The following is a 23,303-nucleotide window of genomic DNA, read 5'->3' as shown; positions in this document are numbered from 1 at the left end:
TCATCACATTGCTGTACAGCAGAAATTGAAGAACCATTGTAAATCAACTACACTTTAATAATAATGAAAAAAAGGTATTTGCTGATGGGACAATGAGAAAGGGCAAAACTTTGTTGATTTAGTAGGAGGAACAATGGCTAACCATTGTCTTCAGGTGGGATCTAGTTAGTGCTCAAGGAGAGGACCTGGCTTTGAGTAGAAATCCACAGAGATTATTTATGCTTTCAGGAAAAAATTGTAAAAGACTTGGAAAGAGCAAAAAATGTTACTGGTGGTTTGACTAGCACAGCCTTCAAGTTATCTGCACTTTGTCTTTGAGCTATTTTATAACTTTCTAAATCACAGACAAATCATAGGAATGTAAAAAATTATTTTCTGCAGACATGCAAATGAATTTTGTACAATGGGGCACAACTGATTCCCCTCCCCCCGTGACAGAAGCCAGTTGGGCATCTATTAAGCAAATTCATTTTGGCATACCTCATCATCCATGTATGTGTCTGCTCTTTGAAATTCTTCTGTGAACTGCTGCAACCATCTTCCTGGTTTCTTCATTATTTAATGAGCTCAATAAAATCTTCAGCACATATGGAAGTTCCTGGTGTGTCTCAGAAATAACAAGCTGACTATTATGCAAGAGGATGGAGGTTTGATCCCTGGCCTCACTCAATGGGTTAAGGATCTGTTGTTGCCGTGAGCTGTGGTATGGGTCACAGATGTGGCTTGGATACAGAGTGAATGTGGCATAGACCAGCAGCTGTGGCTCCAATTCAAAGCCCTTAGCCTGGCATCACATATGGCCCTAAAAAAGCAAGGGAAAAAAAGGCACATATTCATTTTATAGTTGTATGTGAAATATTATGATACATCCTTTTTTTAAAGTATCTTTCTACATTAGTAATGAGGGCAGACAATGTTTATGGGCAGAGGCTCAGGTGGGCGGAGGTAGTGGTGGTATTCTGTGGAAGTTTTCTTCCAAAGTCTTTTTATCCTGAGGATGGATATGTGACACTCAGTAGAATGTCAGAGTGAATGGACTAGGGATGTTTAGTATGATGGTAGCATTGAAGACCATTTGAGGGGAGCGGCCACCAATATGAAGGGGGATGTTCATGGACTATTCCTCCAGGCACAGTTCAGCTTCTCTGATTGTAGGCTTAAAATCTCAGTGAGCCCAAGTTCTACATCTCAGTAACATAACCGCCAAAACCTGGGAAGATGCCAACATAAGCAGAAGTTCCTTCACCAAAGAGAAAAAAGTGCAGAGTCATCAGGATGCCTGGTGTAAGGATGAAGACATGGGGTTTCCCTCAATGGGACTAAATTCTGTGGACTCCTAATGGAGTTGGTCTGAAGGGAAAGAGCCAGTAGGTTTAGGAGTGGATCAGGAAACCAGGGACACACCCAAGAATAGGAGACAAGATCTACAAGGCAGGTGCCCTCACCAAAGCTTCATCCTGGGGTGGGGAAGAGGGATGTGGGTGGGTAGGGCACATTGTCCTGCATGGAGAAACCCTGGAACACCAGAGAAGGAAAGGGGCCCTGAGCTCATGGTGAATAGTTGTGATTTGAAGAGGATGGAGGGAGCCATTTTGTTACCATTTAGTTCTGTGATTGTTCCTGTCACAACAAAGTCTTTCTTTGAGTTCCCATTGTGGCACAGTGATTAACAAATCCGACTAGGAACCATGAGGTTGAGGGTTCAATCTCTGGCCTTGCTCAGTGAGTTAAAGATCTGGCATTGCCATGAGCTGTGGTATAGGTTGCAGAAGTGGCTCAGATCCCAAGATGCTGTGGCTCTGGTATAGGCCTGGTGGCTACAGGTCCAATTAGACCACTAGCCTTGGAACCTGCATATGCCTCGGTAAGTGGCCCTAAAAAGGACAAAACAACAAAGCCTTTCTTGTAGTGAGGCATACTGAAGGGAGAGCACAGAAGAGCACTGTGGTCAATCAGGATTCCATCTTAACACTTCTCCCCTCTCACTGGCCAGAAAGAGGGAAGCAAAATCCTGGCCTTTGCTTCTGAGGAGGAAATGAAATGACTTGGAGGTCAGAGGGAAGGAGGATTGGGTGGATAATATATGTGACCATCTACTTTGTAAAAAAAAAAAAAAAAAAAAAGGAAAGAAAGAAAAGAAAAAGAAAATAAATTTTGGGAGATTGAAATAAGATTTTAGTGCTGAGTTCACTTCACCTTATCAGACACTATAGGCTAGATCACTGGTGACTGTTTTCTCTGAGTCCAGCTCTCCCTGTTTGATAAAACTTGATCTTCCATGAAATGAGATCATTATGTTAAAAGACTACTGTGGCCCTCTTCTAGCCCAGAATTCTATGCTTCTTTTCTCTGCCTACACTTGGGGTCTACACTGCATATATGTGTCTAACCAGAATGAATATTACAGGTATTCTGTGCTGAGTTAGTATCATTCCAGACAAAGGTAAAAAAAAATGTTTTAGTAAGCTTGTGCTGTCTTATCACAAGTGTAGTTTTTATTAGGCATTTTGAAATATTAAAAGCAGAACAGTACTGTTCAGCAGTTATCAAGTGTGTATTTTATGCCTGCCCTGTCCTGAGTGCTTTATATGCACTTCATAGTACTGGCCTGAAATAGGTACATTCTAACCCTCATTTGACAAGTAAGGAAAATGCGGCAAAAGAGGTTCATTAAGCAACTTATCTAAAGTTATACAGCCTATATGTGATACAGCTAGTTCACTGTACAGCAGAAATTGATGGAACAGTATAAATCAACTCTAATAAAAATTTTTGTTAAAAAGAGAAAGAGGCAGTATTTGAACTTGTGAAGTCTGATTCTGGGGTTTGAGCTCTTAATGACTAGCTTGGAGGAATGTGGAGAAACAGGCTTTCTTTGTACTTATTGACAGTTGTTAGTATAATTTAAGCACGTGACTTTTTAACGTGGAGTAGATTGACAGTGGCGGTATAATGCCTAATGGCATGGTGGTTTGCACAGGTCTGTGACACCATTTTTTAAATTAGTTTTCTTTTGTGTTTTGAGGGTTTATTTATTTATTTATTTATTTAGTCTTTTCAGGGCCACACCCAGTGCAGCATATGGAGGTAACCAGGCTCGGGTCAAATCAGAACTGCAGCTCACAGCCTACACTAAAGACACAGCAACGTGGAATCCAAGCACACAGTCACCTCCAGTAATGTCCCATGAAAATGTGCTGCACAACCTACAGCCAAGATCTGCTTCATCCACCAGTGGGCAGGCAACAGTCCCTTAAACAAGGAAACCTCCACAAGCCTCCAGACCAGACTCATACATCAATACACAGACATCAGAAGTGAGATAATATACTGCAGTCTACAGAACTGAGTCCATAAGCATAGGCACAACCTATCATGGGACTGGATGGTCCCTGACCATTTGGTGATGAGAGGGGAGTGTACTACTGGCACACATAGAACATCCCATACAGAGGACCACTTTTCCAAAGTCAGAAACATAAAAAGTCTACTGCATACATAAAATACAATTAGAAGGTTAAACAAAAGAAGATGGCAAAGGAATATACTCCAGGTGAAGGAACAAGATAAAACCTCAGAGGAACTAAGTGAAGTGGACATATGCAATCTATACAAGAGTCAGAGTAAAGATTCTAAATGTGATCCAGGAACTCAGAAAAAGAGCATATGGACAGAGCATGAAAGTACAATAAGTTTTTTGCAAAAAGTTAGAAAACATAAAAAAAGAACTGAAGAATATAATAACTGAAACAAAAAAAAAAATACTAGAAAGGAATCAATTGCTGAATAAATTAAACAGAAGAATACATCAGTGACCTGGAAGACAGAGTGGTAGAAATTGGTGCTATGAAACACAATAAAGAAAAAAGAATGAAAAGAAATGAGGAATGCCCTGGAGATATCGAGGACAATGTCAAACATAAGAGCATCTACATTACAGGGGTCTCTGAAGGAGAAGATGGAAAGGGCCTGAGAAATTTATTTAAAGAGATAGTAGTTCAACTTGCCTAACATGGGATAGGAAATGGTCACTGAAATCCAGAAAGTGCAGAGTCCCCTACAGGATTAACCAAAGGAGGAACATGCTGAGACACATAGTAATCAAATGGAAGAAAAATTAAACACAGAGAAAATAGTCAAAATAACTAAGGAAAAGCAATAAATAAATATGAAGGAATATCCATGAGGCTATCCGCTGATTTCTCAGAAGACATTTTGCACATCAGAAAGGAGTGCTACAAGATACGTAAATTGATGAAAGGGGAAAAAATCCTACAACCAAAACACACTAACCAGCCAGGCACACATCCATATTTTATGGAGAATTCAAATACTTTATAGATAAACAAAATTAAAAGAAATATCTACACACCACCCTACCTTTAAAACAAATGCTAAAGAACTCCTCTAAGTGCAAAAGGCCACAGGTAGAAACAAGAAAATTATGAAACAGAAAATTAAGAAATTTTCTCAGTTGTAAAGGCAAACATACAAACATCCCCAAATATGATATCAAAACCAGGAATCACGAGAGAAGAGTATAAATGCAGGGCATATGAAATTAAAGTGATTAGCAATGTAAAAAAAAATCATATATGTATGTAGGCTACCATATTGCAACCTCGTGGTAATCGCAAAGCAAAAATCTATCATAGATAGGAGTTCCCGTCGTGGCGCAGTGGTTAACGAATCTGACTAGGAACCATGAGGTTGCGGGTTCGGTCCCTGCCCTTGCTCAGTGGGTTAACGATCCGGCGTTGCCGTGAGCCTCTGGTGTAGGTTGCAGATGCGGCTTGGATCCCGTGTTGCTGTGGCTCTGGTGTAGGCCTGTGGCTACAGCTCCGATTCAACCCCTAGCCTGGGAACCTCCATATGCCGAGGGAGCGGCCCAAGAAATAGCAACAACAATAACAACAACAACAAAAGACAAAAAAAAAATCTATCATAGGTAGAAAGCAAAAAAAAAAAAGAAAGAAAAAGGATTCCAAACATTAAAGAAAATGTAGTCATCAAATCAAAAGATATGAGACCAAAAGAAGAAAGGAAGGGAGATCAGCAGAAGATGGCAGAGGTGTAGGTGGATAATACCTACTCCCAAAAATATATATTAAAAGCCCACATGTAGAACAATTCTCACAGTACATTTCTTGAACAATGAGAGAATAAATCAGTCTTGCTAAGAGACAAGAAAATCTCCATATACCTGGATTATGAGAAATCTAAGTCAAATGAAGAAGCAGAAGCAGCAATCCCAATTAAAAGAACAGGAGAACTTCCCTGAAGGAGCAAACAATGAAACCATCTAACACATATTCAGTTCAAAAAGGAGGTAAAGAAAATACTGAAGCAATTTAAAAAGTCCAGCAACATAAATGTGGATTACTGTAAAAAGGAACTAGAAACTGTAAGGAGGAGCCAAGAAAAATTAGAAAACTCCATTGCCATGATAAAGCAGAGTTAAAGGCAATGAATAGCAGAAAGAATACCATGAAGGAACAAATAAGTAACTTGGAAGACAGAATACTGGAAATCACCCAACCATGACAGCAGACAGACAGCCAAAAGAACAGGAAGAAAACAATACAAGTGATCTTAGGGATTATATATAACATGTCAAACTGAGCATAGCAAGGATCCCAGAAGTTGAAGAGAGACAAAAAGGTGTTGAAAATGTACTTGAAGCCTAAAAATTTCCCAAACATAAAAAAGGAAACAGATATCCAGGCACATGAAGCACAGAGGTTCCCTAACAAGACGAACCCAAACAGACCTACATGAAGACATATTCTTTTTTAATAGCAAAAGTGAAAGATAAACAAAGTCTTCTAAAGGCAGCAAGAGAAAAGCAAAGCATTAATTACAAGGGAATCCCCATAAGGCTTTCAGCTTATTTCTCTACAGAAAAGCTGCAGGCCTAGAAGGGAGTGGCAAAATATAGTCAAGGTTCTAAAAGAAAAAAAATGAGAGTCTAGAGGAGGATGGTGGATGAGTAGGACATGAGGCTCACCTATTCCCAGAAATACATCAAGAATATATCTACGTGTGGAATTCTTCACACAGAACAGTTGCCAAACACTTGACAAAAGATCTCAGGATTATGATAGGGTAAGAAAACCTTCATGAAACCGTAAAGGAGAAAAGAAAGGAAAAAGAGAGAGAGGGGAGAAAAGGGAGATAGGACAGTCACCCCTAAGAGGGAGTTGGAAAGAGGAAAAGCTCCAGCACACTGGGGAGCTCCACCACCAGTGAGGAGGACGGCCTGGACAGAGGAGGAACTTTAGAGTACTGGAGGAGAATACAGCAACTGGTGTGAAGCAGTTAAAATAGAAACAATCCAGAAATCATCACTGCTATAGTGGCAAATGTATGGTGGTGCAAGTGTCAGGAACTAAAATTCTGGCCTTAGAGGTTAGATACAAAGAGAGCTGGGGTTCGACATTCACAAATGGCCTGAAGGAACATGAGTATAGGGGTACCACATTTGAGGGTGTAAGCTGAAGCAACCCCATCAGGACTAGAGAGTGGGCACCATTGTTTGGGGTGCTGGAGAGAAGGAGTGGCTGTCTAGCAACAGATGGGGAGCAGCCTCATCCTTAGGGCTACAGAGAACTCAAGAGCAGGAGGAGTACCACCCTGGTGGCAGAGGGGGCAAGACACAATCTCTGCTGCTCCTGCCAGTGGCTCCCACTCTAGTGGAGCAAATTCCATGCCCAAAGAGCCCCAAGAGGGCCATCAGTGCATGATCCCTGCAGGAGCTGCAAAGTGCCCAAGGGGGAAAAGCACAAGCTCCATGCTTCTGTTCAGTGGTCCTGTGGGGGCCTGCACTAGTGGTGCCCACTCCATTCCATGCCAGGGGAGTCACATCAGGGCCACTGGTACACTTTCCTTGTGGGAGCTGTGGGCTACCTGGCTGGAGGAAAACACAAGCTCCAAGGCTCCTGCCAGTGACCCTGTGGGGTCCATGCCAGTGGCACACTTCCATGCCAAGGGAGCTATGGGAAGCCCATTGGTACACATTCTGACCTATAGAGATCCTTTATGCCTGCAGCCAGGTCAGGGGAGAGACCATCAGAAGTACACGTTCTCCTGCTCAACAGTCAGGGAGTAATTACAGTATTCTCTAGCACCATATACAAAAATAAACTCAAAATGTATTAAACACATACATTTAAGGCCAGACACTATAAAACTCCTAAGGAAAACAGAGGCAGAGTTCTCTTTGACATAAATCGCAACATCTTGGTTGATTCACCTCCTAGAATAATGACAATAAAAACAAAAATAAACCAATTAGAAACCAGTTAAACTCAAAAGCCTTTGCACACCACAGGACACCACTGAAAAAATGAAAATACAACCCACATAGCAGGAGAAAACCTTTGCAAAAGATTCACTAAATGTTTTATCTGCAAAATATACAAGCAACTCATAACACTCAACAACAACAACAAACAACCCAATCAAAAAATGGACAAAGACCTATATGACAGTTCTCCAAATAGGACATACAGATCACCAGCAGGCACAGGAAAAAATGTTCAGCATCACTAATTATTAGACAAATGCAAATCAAAACTACAATGTTATGATACCTCATAGTAGTTAGAATGGCCATTAACACGTCAACAACAACAACAACAACAACAAACAAATGCTGTAGAGGATGGGAAGAAAAGGGAGTCCTCCTACACTGTTGGTGGGAATGTAAATTGGTACAACCAGTATGGAAAATTTATGGAGGTTCCTTAGAAAACTAAGTATAGAATTACCCTATGTTCCAACACTCCCACTCCTGGGCATATATCCAGAGAAAACATTCATTTAAAAAGATACACGCACCTACATATTCATCACAGCACTAGTCACAAAAGACAAGACATGGAAAAAAACCCAAATGTCCACGGACATATGAATGGATTAAGAAGATGTGGTACACACACACACAATGGAATACTACTGAGCAATAAATAGACAATATAATACCATTTGAAGCAACATGGATGGAACCAGAGATTCATACTAAGTGAAGTCAGAAAGAGAAAGACAAACACCACATGATATCACTTATATGTACAATCTGAAATATGGCACACATGATCCTATCTACAAAACAGTAAAAGATCATGGGCATGGAGAGAAGACTAGTGTTTGCAGAGGAGAGGAGGGAGAGAAGGGGATGGATGGGGAATTTGAGGTTGGTAGATGCCAAGTATTATATTTCAAACAGTTGGATAAGGGGGTTGTACTGTATGACACAAAGAAACTGTGAACAGTCACTTGGGTTAGAACATGATGGAAGACAGTATTACAAAAAGAGAATGTGTGTGTGTGTGTGTGTGTGTGTGTGTGTGTGTGTGTGTGTGTGTGTGTAGAACTGGATCACTTGGCTGTAAGCAGAAATTGAAAGAACACTGCATGTCAACTATGCTTTAATTGAAAAATTAAAACAATGATAACCACCATGTCCTATCAGATTCACACATCATCCTTTTTGCTGCATGCAACATGGTTTGATGCTTGGCAGTGTGGCAACCATATGGGCATTATGAGAGAACAGAAACCTGCACATCAAGAAAGTTCCAGAGAAGTGAAAAAAGAGAAGGTAACTTATGTTTTCTCAGTCCTTTTATCAACTGTGAACATCAACCTATTCCCTGTGTACATAACACCAAATAGACATTCTTTTCTATAAATATGCATCAGCTACTTCTTGGTATAACTGAACATAAAATATTAACTATAGAAAAGGACACATTATCATATATCTTTACATCAATGCTAAATGGCAGCACAATCTTCAACCAAATCTCATCAGAGCAATGAGCACTGTTGAAGCCACTTTCCTCCTAATCAAGTCAAGATGTGTCAAAAGACAAAATGGGCTGTGAAAAATTGGGGAACATCTAGACAAGAAACTGTTTGCAAATGAAAAGTTCACTGCCTCTGACTGGTGAACTTCTCCTCCATCTAGGGGATCCCTTGGTCCAGAATCCAGAACTCATGACAAGACCATCCCACTGTTAAGAGAAAGTGAGAAAGGATTCTGCCACTGGTGGGTCAGTTCTCTGGAAGGTTATTCATTTAAAGGAGATGAAATTTATGTTGCGGTTACATAACTGGCAGTAGTTTTCTGTGAAACTTAGGGCACATGCCTTGCTGACCAGTCTATACACTGCCCAGAAGGCAGCTTCTTCTCTCAAACTGACTCCACCATGTGACATTTTAAAGATGTCTTCACAAAGTTTGTTTCACTCATACTCCCCTTCCATCAAACTGCCACTGATTTAAGCTGGGAAAATGCAATAATCTAAAGAAATTTAGGGTTACTAATGAGGAAGGTGGAAGAGAGGGATGAATGTGGGATTTGCAAATGATATATGCACACTATTGTCCATGGAATGGATGGTTTGTAGGAACCTACTGTATAGCACAGGGAACTCTTCTCAATATTCTGATAACCTATCTGAGAAAAAATCTGAAAAATAGTGGACATATGTATATGTATAAATGAGTTCCTGTTGTACAAGAATTATCACCACATTGTATGTCTACTTCTATAAAACATCAAATTTTAAAAAAAGGAAAGGAAGAAACAATAAGTGAAGAAAACTTTTCTTACTGTTCCTCTCAAATTAAGAAGGCAGTAATACAAGGTATAATTCATTTAAAATCACTCACAAAGGGATTATTCTCATCTTCAAAGTAATTTCTGTACACCATTACATTTAAAGAAAAACCTTTCTTCAAATGCCTGAGCATATCCTAAAATAAATAGTTAGTGAACCTTAGCAAATAAAAAAATCTAATCATTTCCATGAAGAACAGGCAAGCAAGAGAGACAGGATCTGCATGGGGAGCATCTCCCAGCAGGTCTCAAGAGATAGGAAAATAATCTATTCAATTTAATGTAGAGAAAATAGATTTATATTACCAATATGTAGGTTTAATTAATTTGGAAGTACTTCATGCAGAATTTTGAAATTACCAGTTGTGATCCAATATGTCTACATTATTTCTAAAAGTGTGTACACACACCCTCTTTCTTTGTAGTTTACTTACTTCTAGTTATATCTCCATATTTCCATATGGCATTCCCTGTATACAAAACCATGAAAATAAGATGGGTCAAATAGAAATACTGTCTCAGAATTCCAAAGTCTGGATGTTCATTGTTCTTGTGACTTTGCCAAATTAACATCTTTAAATTGAACACCCACAAATGCATGGGGATTACAGGTACAACAGAAAAGGAACTCAAAGAAGATGAGTTTAGGACTCACATTCCCTAAAATATTCAATAGCTGGTTCATGCCTGAAGCCCAAAGTAAGATTCAGGGAGAGGCAGTGGCAGTAATTTGGTGCATGCATTAATCAGGGACAATGATTGAAGTGTGGGGGACTTCCTGGTATAAATGTGTATTGTTGAATGAAAACCCAAATGAGTAGGATTTTCATACTCTGAGGAGTCTTATTGAAGGCATCCATGAAAAGAGGAACCAGAACTTCTCTGGAAGACTGTGGATCACAAGGGTTGCTAGGGAGACAGAGCAAGAACTTGCATTTGCTTCTGAGTTTGCAGCTTTTTTCTAGTGCATATGCTCACAGGAATGGCTGGTGTGTAAGTTTGCATTACCCGCAGGCTGCCCAGGTACACAAAATGTGTGCTGATGAAGCAATATCAGGACACAGTTTAGGTAAGATTTCAACAATTCTCCTGATAATCTTTATTATAACCACCATAACTTGCCAGTCCTTAAAAAAATGAAATACCATATACAACTTACGAAACATAAAATTATTTGAGTTTTGAGGCCAGTAGGAAAAGGAGTAATTATAGATGTCATCCTATTTTTTAATCAAATAGGTTACTGTTACCATCTGACACCTAAAACCTTAAATAAAATGTGGGATGGTTTCATCCCAGTGGTGTGATAACACTTCATTAATTACACATCAATTTACCATGTTAAAAACCATTCCATTTTATTAAATAAAATATACTCATTTCACAAATAATGTACAGGAAACTTTTCACAATGCACTGTATGATCCTAGATCAAAATGCAGAATATCAGAAATCAGAAGCATTCTTGTCTTTCAAATACATTGCTCTGAGGCTTTTGATTTCTAGGGTTTACACAACATAGGTGAATTCTTTACTGAACATTGATGTACATTAGTTTTACTACTATTAAGCAAAGAGTTAACTCTATTTTTCTTGAATAACTGAGACAATGTCTTTATTTCAAAAATGTCAACAGACATTTGTGAGTTCTACTGCTTTTATGGAGATACATCAGATTTCGTACAAACTGACATCTTTTTAACATGAAAAGGAGTTGGAACAGATATTTCAATTGTGGAGTGATCTTGTTACATAATTACAAAGAATGATTTCCAAAAACACTAAAAAATGGTGATTTTAAATCAATCCTACATACCATCTCCACTAAGGTTTTCTTACACATTTATATGACCGGATCCTTAAACTTCCATGGAGTATTAGATAGAAATATTCCCCACCTAATGTGGAAGGGCTCCTCTTGTCTTTCAAGCCACAACCATGAAAAACAAAATTCACATACATACTAGGAATAAAATGCATAACATTTAGTAATTTGAGAATTGAATTACAAGCTTTTTTTTTTTTTTGTCTAATAAGCCCATATAATGTCCATGGAGATACACTGATGAGAATAATACCAGCCCAAACATCCCTCCCCTTAATCCTCTTGTCTATACTGAGGTTTTTAGTGTTTCCACTGTGGCTTATTTGATTAGGTTCTGAGTTACAGCAATTTCTGAAGAGTTATTGACTGAATGCATTCTCCTATGCATTCCCTATAGGGAGTTAAATTTGATTTTCAATAAACACTCCCCTATAATTTTCACATAATTACTGTTTCTTTCCTGTAAGAACTCTCTAGTGTTCTCTAAAGTGTGTATTTAGTAGAAACATCCTTTATCACATATTACACTGGCAAGATTTCCCTCCACATCGGTAAAGTTTTTCCCCAGTATGTATTTCCTGATATCTAGAAAGTACTGAATGCTGTTTATAGGATTTGTTGCATTTTTTATACTTGTCAAGCCTCCTTGTACTTACTATGAACTCTCTGATGTTGAATGAGATATGAGTGATAGGTAAAGGTTTGGCCAGGAGTTGCCATCATGGCTCCATGGTTAATGAACCTAACTAGGAAGCATGAGGTTACACATTTGATCTCTGACCTTGCTCAGTGGGTTAAGGATCCAGTGTTACCATGAGCTGTGTTGGAGGTTGCAGACTTGGCTTGGATCCCACATTGCTGTGGCTGTGGTGTAGGCTGGTGGCTACAGCTCAAATTAGACCCCTAGCCTGGGAACCTCCATATGTCACAGGTGTGGCCCTAGAAAAATAAAAAATAAAAAAGACAAAAAAGGTAAAGGCTTTGTCACATTGATTACAATTGTATGGTTTTGACCCAGGATGGATACCCTGATGCTGAGTAAGGCTTGCATGGCACTTAAAAGTTTTGTCATAGTCTGTACATTTTGTAAGGCTTCTCTCCAGTGTGAGGTCACCAATACTGATTAAAACCTGACTGCTGACCAAAGGCTTTGCCACATTCTGTACATTTTTAAGACTTCTCTCCAGAATGAGATCTCTGATGCCGAGTTAGATGAGAATGCCAATTAAAAGCTTTGCCACATTCTGTACATCTGTAAGGCTTCACTCCAGCATGAGAATTCAGATGCTCGGTAAGATGAGAATGGCGATTAAAGGCTTTTCCACACTCTGTACATTTGTGAGGCTTCTCTCCAGTATGAGATCGCAGATGCTCAGTAAGATGAGAATGGCGATTAAAGGCTTTGCCACATTCTGTACATTTGTAGGGCTTCACTCCAGTATGAGATCTCAGATGCTGAGTAAGAGATGAATGTTGATTAAAAGCTTTGCCACATTCTATACATTTGTGAGGATTCACTCCAGCATGAGAATTCAGATGCTGAGTAAGATGAGAATGCTGATTAAAGGCTTTGCCACATTCTGTACATTTGTGAGGCTTCTCTCCAGTATGAGAACTCAGATGCCGAGTAAGAGATGAAGGCCAATGAAAAGCTTTCCCACATTCCGTACATTTGTGAGGCTTCTCTCCAGTATGAGATCTCAGATGCTGAGTAAGTTGAGAATGCCAATGAAAGAATTTCCCACATTCTGTACATTTGTGAGGCTTCTCTCCAGTATGAGAACTCAGATGCTCAGTAAGATGAGAATGGCGATTAAAGGCTTTACCACATTCTGTACATCTGTAAGGCTTCACTTCAGCATGAGAATTCAGATGCTCAGTAAGATAAGAATGGCGATTAAAGGCTTTGCCACATTCTGTACATTTGTGAGGCTTCTCTCCAGTATGAGAACTCAGATGCCGAATAAGAGATGAATGCCAATGAAAGGATTTCCCACATTCTGTACATTTGTGAAGCTTCTCTCCAGTATGAGAACTCAGATGCCGAGTAAGAGATGAAGGCGAATGAAAGGCTTTCCCACATTCCTTACATTCATAAGGCTTCTCTCCAGTATGAGAACTCAGATGCTGAGTAAGAGATGAATGCCAATTAAAGGCTTTGCCACATTCTGTACATTTGTGAGGCTTCTCACCAGTATGAGAACTCAGATGCTGAGTAAGATGAGAATGCCGTTTAAAAGCTTTGCCACATTCTGTACATCTGTAAGGCTTCACTCCAGCATGAGAATTCAGATGCTCAGTAAGATGAGAATGGCGATTAAAGGCTTTTCCACACTCTGTACATTTGTGAGGCTTCTCTCCAGTATGAGATCTCTGATGCTCAGTAAGATGTGAATGCCGATTAAAGGCTTTGCCACATTCTGTACATTTGTGAGGCTTCTCACCAGTATGAGAACTCAGATGCCGAGTAAGAGATGAAGGTGAATGAAAGGCTTTGCCACATTCTGTACATTTGTGAGGCTTCTTTCCAGTATGAGAACTCAGATGCTGAGTAAGATGAGAATGCTGATTAAAGGCTTTGCCACATTCTGTACATTTGTGAGGCTTCTCACCAGTATGAGATCTCAGATGCTGAGTAAGAGATGAATGCCGATTAAAGGCTTTATCACATTCTGCACATCTGTAAGGCTTCACTCCAGCATGAGAATTCAGATGCTGAGTAAGATGAGAATGCCGATTAAAGGCTTTGCCACATTCTGTACATTTGTGAGGCTTCTCTCCAGTATGAGATCTCTGATGCTCAGTAAGATGAGAATGGCGATTAAAGGCTTTCCCACATTCCGTACATTTGTGAGGCTTTTCTCCAGTATGAGAACTCAGATGCCGAGTAAGAGATGAAGGCCAATGAAAGGCTTTCCCACATTCCTTACATTTGTGAGGCTTCTCTCCAGTATGAGATCTCAGATGCTGAGAAAGAGATGAATGCCGATTAAAGGCTTTACCACATTCTGCACATCTGTAAGGCTTCGCTCCAGCATGAGAATTCAGATGCTGAGTAAGATGAGAATGCCGATTAAAGGCTTTGCCACACTCTGTACATTTGTGAGGCTTCTCTCCAGTATGACATCTCAGATGCTCAGTAAGATGAGAATGGCGATTAAAGGCTTTGCCACATTCTGTACATTTGTGTGGCTTCTCTCCAGAATGAGAACCCAGATGCTGAGTAAGATGAGAATGACAAGGAAAGGATTTACCACATTCTGTACATTTATAAGTCTTCTCTGCAGTATGAATTCTCTGATGCTCAAAAAGATGCGATCGCCATCTAAAGGCTTTGCCACATTCTGTACATTTGTAAGGCTTCTCTGCAATATGAATTCTCTGATGCTCAGAAAGACATGCACGCCGTCTAAAGGCTTTGCCACATTCTGTACATTTGTGAGGCTTCTCTGCAGTATGAATTACATGATGTCTAGTAAAGGCTGAATGCCATGTAGATTCTTCACATTTGTCAGGTTTCCCTCCAGTTGGTTTTTTCGTATCTCTTCGTAGATTTAATGACTGATTACAGACTTTTGCACATTCTTCACACTTGCATCCTTCCTTCCTGGTAGGATGATGTTGATATTGAGTAACTCTTGAAGCCTGGCTAAAAACTTTGCCACACTCACGAAAATGGCAAGCTTTCTCTCCAATACAAATTCTCTGATATGTAGTGAGATATGAGCTTTGAGAAATGAACTTCCCATGTTTATTTCTTACTGACTGCTTCTCTGAAAATTGAGTTCCCTGAAATTTCATGAGATTTGAGTCTGGGTCAAAGTTAGTCTGAGATTCAATACAGGCATCACTTCTTGTTCCAGTGTGTATACTCTTATAATCACTGAATACACAGCTCTTGCTGAAGGCCTTGCTCACTTTAGTACACATGGCATGTTGGTCTATATTAACTATATTATCACACCCATTGATTAATGATGGTTGGATCAAGACCCCCCCATTAGTGTCAACATTAGGGATGTCAGAACAATGAGGAAATATTTGTTGGTTAAAGATTGATGAACCCTTGCTATTAGATCTCCCGATTTGATCACTTTGGGGGGGTTTCCCCCCATTTTGAAACCTCTGGTGTTCATAAATGTTTGAATGAATGTTTCGTCCAAGCATACATTCATCTTTTGCATCATCATTTGTAGTAGAGTCTATAGGATCATCCTGATTTTCCAAATTTCCTTTCAGAGAAGATCTATGTTTCAATAAATAACATGGGTCTTTGCTTACAAAAATATATTTTTCTGCCAATGGTACTGACTTAAAGTGGAGTTTTCCACAGTTGGATTTACATCCTTGATCTCTTTTAGCAGTAACATTTTCCTTGTGGATAAAAGTCCCAGTAGGAGCATGTGCATCATAACAACCTTCCTGCCCTTCACACGCCCCCTTACCTTCGCTGCCTATAATTACATCAAAAGTGACAACAGGAGAGCTTTCATATTTTCCCAGCAGCATTGTTTGCAAGAAATGTTCCATGCCTGGCTTATGTGGCATCAAACCCTGGGTGTCATGAGAAGACAGAGCTGAAAGATAACAAAAACAAATTATCCAAAATTACGGTTTTCATTGAACATGCTTGACAATTTCATGTACAATGGACAATTGCTTAGCTAGATTAAAAAATAAAACAGAGAAGCATCAACTGAAATCAGAAGTGAAAGCAGAGATCCTATAAGTGACACCACAGAAATAAAGGTGTGTGTAGGATGATACTAAGAATATGTGTATACCAACAAATTGGACACTTCACAAAAGGTATGAATTTCCAGGGAGATACAACCTATTTAGATTTCAGCATGAAGGAATGAATCATCACAACAAACCTAAAACTATTAAGTAGACTAAAATATTAATTGTAAAGAATCCCCAAAAGAGAACATGTCTGGATTCGATGCCTCAACAGGATAATTCCAACTCAGGAAAAAAAGAAAATGACAACTATGAATTCTCCACAAATATATCCAAAGTTTGAAGTAGAAGTAAAATTATGCAAAGACTGTTTATGAAGCCAATATTAAGCAATATGAAAAGTAAGCAAAGAGACTAGAAATGAAAATTTAACAAAAGAAAAAAACATGAATAGAACCAAATATTTTAATAAATATTGATTCAAATGTTCTGAACAAAATACTAGAAATGTGAACTCCAAACCTCATTACAAGTATTACACAACAAGAATAATTCAGAATTACTTATGAAATCCAGGGGGTTGATTAGTAATTTAAGAAATTAGGTGCACATACACAGAGTTAAGATCATACTACAGAATTATATCAAATGAAATAGATAAGTAGAAATATTACATATCACATCATGACTGGTATAATGAAATCAGGGATTGACAGTAATACATAAATGTAATAAAGATTATGTAAGAAAAACACAGAGTCATTGTAATGATCAATAGTAGAAGACTTAAAGTCTGTATATATGAAAATTTTTAAAATGAACACACTCATAGTTTTGATTAAAATTAGTACTTGAGTTTTTCAAACCAAGATGAGCAGGAAAAGAAATTAAAAGCCATCTAAACCAGGAAATATGGAGTAATGATCTCTATTCACATATGGTAAGGAGAGTCAAACTAAAAAATGTAAATACGGAGCTCCTGTCGTGGCTCAGTGGTTAATGAATCTGACTAGGAACCATGAGATTGTGGGTTTGAACCCTGGCCTCGAGCAGTGGGTTAAAGATCCAGCATTTCGATGAGCTGTGGTGTAGGTTGCAGATGTGGCTCGGATCCTGTGTTGCAGTGGCTCTGGTGTAGGCCGGCAGCTACAGCTCTGATTAGACCCCTAGCCTGGGAACCTCATATGCCAGGGGAGCAGCCCTAGAAAAGGCAAAAAAAAAAAAAGAATGAAGTAAACAGATTATAAGAAAACTAGTAGAAATTGAAGAATAAAATAAAACTTTGGGAGTTCTCGTCGTGGCGCAGTGGTTAACGAATCCGACTAGGAACCATGAGGTTGCGGGTTCGGTCCCTGCCCTTGCTCAGTGGGTTAACGATCTGGTGTTGCCGTGAGCTCTGGTGTAGGTTGCAGATGCGGCTCGGACCCCGCGTTGCTGTGGCTCTGGCATAGGCCAGTGGCTACAGCTCTGATTCGACCCCTAGCCTGGGAACCTCCATATGCCGCTGGGAGCAGCCCAAAGAAATAGCAAAAAGACAAAAAAAAAAGAAAAGAAAACTTTGTATATACTACTAACAGGAAGTAATCAAAAAACATTGTTAAAATTATTTTCTTCCATATTTGTATCCAAGAGTATAAAATAGTGTTTACTTAATAAAGGCAGTGAAATATTTTTATGATGAAAATCATAAAATATTGCTGAAAAACACTACAGAAGACATTTTAAAAATGACCACCACATATTCCATGCTCCTGAATGAGAATACTTAACATCGTTAACTGTCAACACTACCCAAGTTGATCAACAGATTCAAAGGAAACTTTCAAAATCCAAACAACAATTTTGATGAAAATACAAAAGCTCTTTCTAAAATGTATCTGCAATATCAAAAAACACTAAAAATCCTGAACACCCAGGTAAGGAAAGTGGAGCATTGGAGGCATGACACTTCCTGATTTTAACATCTACTGCAAAGGCACAGTGATCAAAGACACAATAATCAGCATTGTCAATAGAGTACAACATGCAGACGGAAAGAGAAGACTGCAACAGCATGGAGAGCAGCCATAAAATCTCTTATATTTATGGGCAAATAATCTTCCACAAAAGGACATATACCACACAATGGGAAATGCATTGTCTCAAAACAAATGGTGTTGGGAAAGATGGATGTTCACAACTGAAACAAGGAAAGTAGACCCCTGCCTAGCACAACCCACAACTGTAACTCAAATAGGATTGAAGCCGTATAGAGAGAGATCATTATAAATATCACAGAAGAAAACATAAAAGTTAATGGAATTTGATTGGGCAATAATTTCTTGGATATGAAAGTGAAAGCTCAGTCAGCTAAAGCAGTAGATTCATCTTAAAGGGAAGTTCAGAGCAACAGAGGCCTTGCTCAAAAAACAGTGCAACTATGAAATAAGCAAGCTAATCTACCACCTCCATGAATTAGAAAAACAAACAAAACCAAAAGTTATTGAAGCACATAATAAAGATCAGAGAGGAAGTAACTAGAACAGAAACACAAAATAGGAGTTCCCATGGTGGATCAGTGGGTTAAGAACCTGATAGAGTGTCCATGAGTATGTGGGTTTCATGACTGGACTTGGTCAATGGGATAAGGATCTGACAATGCCAGAATCCACATTTTAGGAGGCATATGCAGCTTGGATCAGGTGTGGCTGTGGCTGTGGTATAGGCTGGCAGCTGCAGCTCCAATTTGACCCCTATCCCAGGAACTTCCACATACTACAAGTGGAGCTGTAACACCTTTATTAAACTAAATACAATTTTAAAAAATTAATAAAACAAGGTTGCCATTTTATGAAAGCGTAAACAAAACTGACAAACTTCTGGCAATGCTCACCAAGACAGAATTCACATAAAATAAGAGTGAAAGGGAGAAATAGCAACTGATAATCATGGACATTTAAATAATCATAAGAAAACACCATGAACAATTATATACCGATAAATTCAACAAGCTACAAGAAATGGACAATTTTCTAGACACACACAGAGACCACCAAAACTGAATCAAAAAGAAATGGTTAGTCTGAACAGACCATCACTAGACACGAGAAAGTATCTGTAAAAAACAAAACAATCAAAAACAAACCCCCCCCCCGACAAACAAAGTCCAGAACCAGATGCCTTCACAGGAGAATTCTACCAAACATGAAGAGAAGAATTTGCATTACTTTTTCTCATACGCTGCCAAAAAACTGATGAGGAGGGAACACCTCCCAAGACAGTCAATAAACTCACCATCACCTTGATACCAAAACCAGACTAGGATACCACAGAAAAACAAAATTACAAGTCAATATCTTTGATGAATAGATGCAAAAATCCTCCACAACATATGAGGAAACAGAATCCAATAGCATGTAAAAAGATCACATACCACAACCTAGAAGGACTCATCTCCACTTCACAAGGATGGTTTAACATACACAAATCAATGAATGGGATACACCACAAAGGTAAAAGACAAAAACCACATGGCCATCAAAATAGATGCAGAAAAAGCACTTGACAAAATTCAACAACCATCCAGGAGAAAATCCTTTACCATGGTCGGTATAGAAGAGCAGAACATGATAAAACTTATCTAGGACAAACTCACAGCCAATACAATACTCAACAGTGAAAGACTGAAAGCCTTCCCACCTAATAGGGTATGAGGCAAGGATCTCCAATCTCCAATTCTCCTCAACATAGCGTTTGAATTCCTAGCCACAGCAATCAGACAAGACAAAGGAAGTAAAGGTATCAACCTTGGATAGGAACTATGTGGATCTGACATGACATTTGAGAGAGGAAACTCAGAAGATGGCACAAACTCTACTAGAACAGATAAATGAATTCAGCAAGGCAGCAGGAGACAAAATTAATACACAGAATTCAGGTGCATTTCTCTACACCAACAATTAAATATCAAAAATTGAAATACAGAGTTCCCGTCATGGCTCAGCAGTTTGCAAACCCAACTAGCATCTATGAAGATACAGGTTCGATTCCTGGCTTTGCTCGTTGGGTTAATGATCCCGAGTTGCCATTAACTGTGGTGTAGATCAAAGATGTGGCTTGGATTCTGCATTGCTGTGGCTCTGGCATAGACCGGTATCTACAGTTCCAATTGGACCCTTAGCTTGGGAATCTCCATATGCCACAGGTGCAGCCCCAAAAGCAAAAAAAGCCAAAAAAAAATTTAAATATACACAAGATCTCAAAAAATCATACAGCCCCCAAAATAAAATGCTTACTAATAAACCTGAGCAAAGAATTAAAGCCCTATAGAGTAAAAACTTTAAAATTAATAAAGTCCGCTCTCCAGGGTGATTATCTGTTTCTACCTGACAGACAGACAACATCATCTGTGCCATATTTTAGATTTGACATATAAATGATATCAAATGGTATTTGTCTTTCTTTAACTTACTTCACTTAGTTTCAGATCTCTAGTGGCATCCATGTGGCTGCAAATGGCATTATTTTGTCATTTTCATGGCCAAGGAGTCTTCCACTGTGTGTGTGTGTGTGTGTGTGTGTGTGTGTGTGTGTGTGTGTGTGTGTGTGTGTGTGTGTGTGTGTGTAGCATTTGAATTCCTAGCCACAGCAATCAGACAAGATTCCTGTTTCATCCTTTCACATTCATCCATTGTTGGATGCTTAGGTTGTTTCCATGTCTTAAGATATTGTGAATTGTGCTGCAGTCAACATAGAGGTGGATGTATCTTTTTCAATGAAAGTTTTGTCTGGATATATGCTCAGGAGCGGGATTGCTGGATCATATGGTTGTTCTATATTTAGTTTTCTGAACAACTCTGCACTGTTTTCCATAGTCGTTGTATCAATGTATATTCCCACCAACACTGAAGGAGGGTTTCATGTTCTGCACAACATCTCCAGCATTTGCCATTTGTAAGCTTGTTAAGGATGGCCATTCTGACTGACTGGAGGTGGTACCTCATTGCGGCTTTGATTTGCATTTCTCTACTAATCAGTGATGATGAACATTTCTTCATAGGCCCACTGGCTGACCATGTTTTCACTGCAGAAATGTCTATATATATTTTTTTTTGTCTTTTTGGCATTTCTAGGGCCACTCCCATGGCATATGGATGTTCACAGGCTAGGGGTCTAATCGGAGCTGTAGCCACCAGCATATGCCAGAGCCACAGCACCAGCAGCTCTGAGCCACATCTGCAACTTACACCACAGCTCACAGCAATGCCAGATCCTTAACCCACTGAGCAAGGCCAAGGATCAAACCCCCAACCTCATGGTTCCTAGTTGGATTCATTAGCCACTGAGCCATGACAGGAACTCCCAGAAATGTGAATTTAGGTCCATTTTTCAATGCAGTTGTTTGGTTTTTTTGCTGTTTAGTTTATGCATTTTTTGTCTATTTTGGAGGTTAGGCCCTCATCTCTTGCCTCATTTGCAAAGATCGTATCCCATACTCTGGGTTGTCTTTTCACTTTTGTAAATGGTTTCCTTTGCTGTGCAAAAGCCTTTGAGTTTACTTAGGTCCTACTCATTTATTTTTGTTTTTATTGACCTTATTCCAGGAGATGAAGCAGACAAGACGTTGCTGTGATTTAGGTCAAAGGGCAAGAGTGCTCTGCCTCTTTTCCTCTAGGACTTTTATAGCACCTGGCCTTACATTTAGGTCTTTCATACACTGCACTTATTTCTGCATATGGTTTTAGTACTCTCATTTTAATCTCTTCCATGTAGGTGTCCAGTTGTCACAGCACCACTTATTGAATGGACAATCTTTATTCCACTTTCTGTTCTAGCCTCTTTTGTCATAGATTAGCTGACCATAGGTGCTTAGGTTTATTTCTAGGCTCTCTATCCCATTCCATTGATCTCTCTCTCTGGTTTGGTGCCAATATGATACAGTTTTGATAACTGTAGCCTTGTAGTATACTCAGAAGTCTGGGCACTTGATTCATCCATTTGATTTTTTCTTTTTCAACAGTGCTTTTGGCAATTTGAGGTCTTTTGTGTTTTCATACATGTTCTTAAATATTTTATTCTAATTCTGTGAAGAATGTTCTTGGTAATTTCATAAGGATTGCACTGAATCTGCAGATTGCCTTGGGTAGTATCATCATTTTGATCCTATTGATGCTTCCAATCCAAGAGTATGGTGTCATCTTCCCATCTGTTTGTGTCATCTCCGAGTTCTTTCATTAGTATCTTATAGTTTTCAGAGTATAGGTCTTTTGTCGCTTTAGTTAAGCTTCTTCCTAGGTATTTTATGCTTTTTGGTGCAATGGTACATGGAATGGTTTCCCTTCTTTCTCCTTCTCACATTTCATTGTTAGTACATAAAAATGCAGTCAATTTCTGTTACTGAACAACCAATGAACCACAAAGGAAAATCAACAGATACTTAGAGACAAATGATAATGAAGATACAACAATCCAAAACCTACTGGGACATGGCAAAAGCAGCACTTAAAGGGACATTTACAGCAATACATTATTATCTCAGGAATGAAGAAAAAGCACATACACAACCTAACTTTACACCTAAAACAACTAGAGAAGGAACAACAGACAAAGGCCAAAATTAGTAGAAGGAATGAAGTCATAAAGATCACAGCAGAGGAGTTCCCAGTGTGGTGCAGCAGAAACAAATCCAAGTAAGAACCATGAGGTTGCAGGTTGGATCCTTGGCCTTGATCAGTGGGTTAAGGATCCATGTTGCCATGATCTGCGGTGTAGGCTGCAGATGCAGCTCACATCTGGGGTTGCTCTGGATGTGGCAAAGCCTGGCAGCAACAGCTCTGATTGGACCCCTAGCATGGGAATCTCCATATACCATGGACACTGCCCTAAAAAATACCAAATTAAAAAAAAATACATATAACAGAAACCTGGTGTAGCCCAGTGGCTACAGCTCTGATTTGACCCCTATGAACCTCCATATGTCACAGGAGTGGCTCAAGAAAATGGTGAATAGAGAAAAAAAAAATAAAAAGATTAGAGCAGAAATAAAGGAAACTGAGACAAAGAAAAGAACAGAGATCGATGACCCAAAAGGTGGTTCTTTGAAATAATCAACAAATTTGTTAAACCTTTAGCCAGGCTTATCAAGAAACAAGAGAAGGTTTAAAGCAATAAAATTAGTAATGTAAAAACAAC

The 23,303-nt window shown here is 39.1% G+C and overlaps 2 protein-coding genes across 2 annotated transcripts in view; both read right to left on the bottom strand.

The window, feature by feature from the left end:
- Nucleotides 1–23,303, bottom strand: part of LOC125137719 (KRAB domain-containing protein 5-like) — a 47,882-nt gene that overhangs the window by 9,034 nt on the left and 15,545 nt on the right. The gene's annotated exons all lie outside the window — the stretch shown is intronic.
- On the bottom strand, nucleotides 11,966–15,959 carry LOC125138102 (zinc finger protein 11-like). Its single transcript, XM_047799344.1, is given in 3 exon segments — nucleotides 11,966–12,059; nucleotides 12,426–12,535; nucleotides 12,537–15,959. Coding segments are annotated over 3 exon segments (3,627 nt in total).

The sequence above is a fragment of the Phacochoerus africanus genome, chromosome 10 (genome assembly GCF_016906955.1).
Source record: "Phacochoerus africanus isolate WHEZ1 chromosome 10, ROS_Pafr_v1, whole genome shotgun sequence".
Taxonomy (NCBI): domain Eukaryota; kingdom Metazoa; phylum Chordata; class Mammalia; order Artiodactyla; family Suidae; genus Phacochoerus; species Phacochoerus africanus.
The sequence above is the reverse complement of the archived record's forward strand: the minus strand, read 5'-3'. Positions and strand labels throughout refer to the sequence as shown.